This window comes from Gavialis gangeticus, unplaced genomic scaffold (genome assembly GCF_001723915.1).
Source record: "Gavialis gangeticus isolate Ggan-Ray unplaced genomic scaffold, GavGan_comp1, whole genome shotgun sequence".
Classification (NCBI taxonomy): Eukaryota; Metazoa; Chordata; order Crocodylia; family Gavialidae; genus Gavialis; species Gavialis gangeticus.
In genome coordinates, this window is record NW_017729029.1 from 42,624,771 (window position 1) to 42,629,500 (window position 4,730).

Genomic DNA, 4,730 nt, shown 5'->3' on the forward strand with positions numbered 1-4,730 from the left:
CCCCAGTTGGCTGTCAGCCAACCAATCTGAAATGCATCACCTGTTACCGGGCAGATTCCAGCTCCCCAGGTAGAAACCCCTTACCCAGGTAAGTGATGCAAGTCACGTAAGCAGAGGGAGCAGGTTCCCCCCTCCCTCAGGAATGCAGCCAGCTCCAGTTCCCTAAAGAGCCAGGCTGAGGGTGTGGTCCCCTGTGTGCTGGGCCCATCCTAATTGAATGGTCACAGCACAGAGATTTAAATCACAGTGTCACAGGGCAGAGATTTTTGGGGAGAAACCAAGGTGGCTTTCTGCCACAGGCAGATAAAGACTTTTGCTCATGACTTGTTACTTGCATCTGTATCTATGAAAGTAATGTCTACCATACCTGAGAGCAGAAACAAGACCTGTGCTAGTTTTGTGACTAAAATATTGGGGGAAAAAACAAAACAGTTCAGTAACTGGCAACAGAACAGAAGTTTTTTGTTGGACAGTGGCAAACATGCAATTCATTTCTCAGCAAATCACAGCTTGCTTTTGGGCAGTTTGAGAGCCAGATTTTGACCACTCAAAACATGAGAGCAAATAAATGAAAAATTGTGTCATGTTTTGAGAGCCGCTGTGAAAATGTGCTCATAAAAGGCCAAAGGTCACCCACAACTGCACCTAATTCTCCCTTTAACTGAATTATGCCATATTCTCTGGGTGTGTAACCACATAGAGATTCATACTTTAATGGGGCACACTCCCTAGCGCCCCACAGAAACGCACTGTGCATGTAGGAAGGTAAACTTGTGAGGCTGTGTGCCTCCTAGGAAGTGTGTTCCCTCAGTTAACCCCAAGACCAATAATAATTGAGGGCTCCTAACCTAGCATCTTCTCCACTCCCCAGCACTGTCACAGTTTCAGCCCCTAGAGAAATAGAAGGCACTTATATTTCACCACTCATCTTTTAAAGCTAGCTAATGGACAGCACAGTATCTAGATGGAAGTACAGGGATAAGAAACATGAAACAGCTACTTATCAAGGCATGAGGTGAGACTGGAATAAGCACAGAGGGACATTGGATAGTTACTGCTCTCTCCTAATTCTTCCAGTGCCAGGGAGTTGCTTCTTTCTGTAGAAGGTGGGAAGAAAAGTAGAAATGGGTTTAAATCCCTTTAAATTTGTTTCTGCTCTGAGAGATCCAAATGATTTGAACTGACATTGCTGGATGCTGAAGTACTGCTCTGTTTCAACTGACAGTGCATCTTTCTCTACCCATTGTTTGTGTCCTAAGCTTTCCTTTTGCTCATGCCGTACAGAATCCTCCCCAATTCCAGTCATACTGAACAGTCTCTCTGCAGCTGCAACCTGTGTGTGGTGCAGAATTATGCATGAACCAGCAGAAGGAGCTCCAGTTCTGATCATGGTGTATAACTGGTTCCCTGTGCCTGGGAAAAGCAGCACAACAGCTGTGCCTGGAAATCTTTTCTTATCTATCAATTCCCCTCCTCTCCCTCCTCCCCAACTTTGCATTTTGAATTCTGTTCGCTAAGGCAGTGAGAGATTACAGCCTTCTCTGTTGGAAAAGAGCTTTGCTCATTTGTTCAGATGAATTGCAGGGGAGTTATGGTTTTGCATGTTAAAAAAAATCCCTAGAGAGAGAATCTTGCACAACTGCTTGAGGTTCTCGTGAGGGAGCAAAGCAGTTGGTTCAGCTACAAATATATCAGTTCCTTGTTCATTTGGAGAACTGTTCTTTTTTTGAGGTTCTGAAAATAAGTGGAGTTTCCTCCCCCACCCATTTCTGATAGTTCACTTTGGCCAGGAACACCCAGATACCAGTCAAGAAAAGCTGTGGCATTCCCAGCTAAAACTCACAACAGAAGCCTGTTTGACCCCCAAGTGCTTCATTTAAATTAGAGCAATCTCAAGGCTTCTTCTCTAGCTTAGCAAACTGTCATGGCCCTTTGAACGCAACATGATGTGGCCACCATCCTTTCCCTGTCATAAAAACATGGGTATAAAACATACGAGATGCCATAGTGGGCCAGACCACAAGTCCAGCTAACTCAGCATCCAGTATCTAACAGTAACACCAAATAGATGCTAAAGGGAAGATCATATATTATGCAGGACATATTAAGACTGATCTGCCTGCTGCTCCTCTTCCCTTAAAGCCTCAAGCCTGTAGAGGCCTGAGTAGTCCTAATTTGGAGCTTGCACCCAGAACTATAATATCTAATACCCACTGATGGACACATCCTGCAGGGATTTGTCTAGTCCTTTTGAACCTGGTTCAATTGTCAGGTTCAGCAACGTCTTCTGGCATTGAGTTGCACAAGGCAAGTTATGTCCCATTTTGGCCCACTACATCAAACAAGCCAACAAGAGTTTGTAAAGAGCTGACCTTCCAGGTTCCAGGTTGCACCAAGTAGATGCAACAAGAATAATCAGATGCTAGGTTAGGACAGCTTTGAGCTGCCTGAGCAATCTAATTGGAGAAGGGGATCTGGCCTGTGGTCTTTAACAAACCCTGATGCCAAAACCTTTAGAGTTCAGCCCATCTCTGTAATAAAGGCCCCACAGAACTGGCATTCTACTGTGCAGACATCTTGCCCAGATTTGTGCCTTTGGGGTGGGTACTAACAGCAACTTTGGAAATTTGTGAAACAAGTCTGCTTAAGTATCTAAGAACCTACTGGGAAGGTGTAGGACTCCTGCAGAAGACCATTATCCCACACACTGAACTGCATGGGCTGGATCATGCCCTTCTTCAGTGAAAAACCAAGGGTGGACATCTCCATGAGGTTTCTTCCCTTTGCAGGTCTTGGCCATCTTTATTCAGGGGGGAGGTGCCTGCCCTACCCACAACTGAATAGCGAGTTCTGCATCCAGCTGAAGGGATCCACAGAAGGAAGAAGACCTCACTGCACCTACTTGAAAGCCCTCCAGCCTATACTTTCTTGCTTATGGGGGTTCTGTGTCCTTAAAGAGGGGCTATGCTTTGTGGATGGCATCACAGGAAGGGAAATACAGCAAAAAGCTATACTACCTTTGCCTGATACTCTTTAATATAGTAGTGATGCACATCTCTTCAGTTCCAACCTCAGCAACTCAGGGCACCCCTTCTTCACCTCCTCATGACCGTGAATCTAGGTTCCAACTCCACAGAGCACCTTCTTTGCATTCAGTGAAGGTGTCTTAAAGACAGTACCCCTCACAACCCCTGCTGCACGCCAAGGAGGGGCTATCTGATTCACAATGATCCTGGTTCACTCCATGTTACATCACAGCGATACAGCGTGTTACATGCACAGCACCATTAATAGACCCTATCACTCCCATACCCCAGTCACAAGAGTATTCCTTCTTTGAAACACTTTGCACTGGAATTTAACAAGAACATTCTGCCTTGTGAGATACCCACTATTCCCAGGTTTGGGTTGAGCAGAAAGAGCCCATCAGTGGCATTATATCCCTTCCATATCAAGATTAAATCAGGCTGTTAAATTTAAGGCAAACCTTCTGGAAAAGTCCTACAGACTGTACCAAAGAAAGCAACAACCTCCTGTCTATGGGCTTTTTAAACCAGCAAATGGACTTCAGTAGAAAACATACAGTTCCCTGCAGTGCAGCATCTCTACTGCTATTCAGTTCTATTTGCCCATTTCTAGAAAACCCTATTTAATGGTTCTGTGGAGCTTTTTGCCCTTGTTTTCTAACCATCAAGGGAAGGAGGTTCTGGAACAGCCCTGCAATAGGAATAGTGGGGGGAAAAAACCTAACGAGTAATAAGAAGGAGCTTGATAAACTTATAAATGTGTTTATGGACTCTAACACAAGAGATCCTTCCCATTTTTATGTTTCATCCCAATTTCATAGCATAGAACTTGTCCATAAGGAAAGCCAAAGTAATTGACCCTTTTCAGATCTCCAACTAGGTGTCTGGTTTAGGTGGCATTTGAGGTGAGAGTTTTGGACAGTTGCTGTTTTCTTCCCTAAAACTGCTTTTTCTTGTATATGTCCCCATTGTTTGGGGCCTTGGTTTTTAGAGATATAAAAATATATAGCATGAGTAAGACTTTTGACCCAGCCGCACTCTGACTGACCTCTTTCTTTTCCCCCCAACCGTCGATACAGGTGTCAGCTACTCCAGGTCGGTTCCTCCAGCCTACCCGCCACCCCAGGATCCATTAAATCAGGGACAATACATGGTGACAGATGGCATATCCCAGTCCCAGGTCTTCGAGTTCACCGAACCCAAACGCAGTCAGTCACCATTCTGGCAAAACTTCAGCAGGTTAACGCCATTCAAAAAATAATACGTAGAGTGAGATGGAGAATTTTAAAATAAAAATTTTAAAAATTTAAAAATAAAAAGAAATAAAATTATATTTATAGATGGACCTTTTTTCGGAGAAGCACTGTTGCAACTAAAAATTATATATATATATACATATATATATATACATATATATATAGAAGGACCAAAAACTTTTTTTGTTGTTTTTGGGAAACAATCTGCTACTAGATTCTAGGAAGCACCAATGACGTCTAATCATGTGACCTATTTTGTTTTATTCCATTGGTCAAACAACGCATCATTTTTTCACTTCATTTCTGTATTTTTCCCTCCATTGTCATTCAGGATTGTCTTTGTCTCTCCAGAACGATTTCTTGTTCATTGTGAGTCCATCTCTGAAGTTCTTCACAGGCTACATTGATGTATATTTTATGTTATTTTATTTATGCCTTTTCCCCACCC

At 43.4% G+C, this 4,730-nt stretch overlaps 1 protein-coding gene across 6 annotated transcripts in view; it reads left to right on the forward strand.

Annotated features, from left to right (window-relative positions):
- ARHGEF9 (Cdc42 guanine nucleotide exchange factor 9) overlaps nt 1-4,730 on the forward strand; it is a 422,470-nt gene that overhangs the window by 392,249 nt on the left and 25,491 nt on the right. For 5 of the 6 annotated variants that reach the window (XM_019521482.1, XM_019521480.1, XM_019521485.1 and 2 more), the window contains one exon: nt 4,106-4,265. In XM_019521482.1, the coding sequence (XP_019377027.1) occupies nt 4,106-4,265 (160 nt within the window). Of the gene's footprint in view, nt 1-4,105; nt 4,718-4,730 lie in introns of those variants that run through there. The other variant, XM_019521484.1, reaches the window with a different exon arrangement.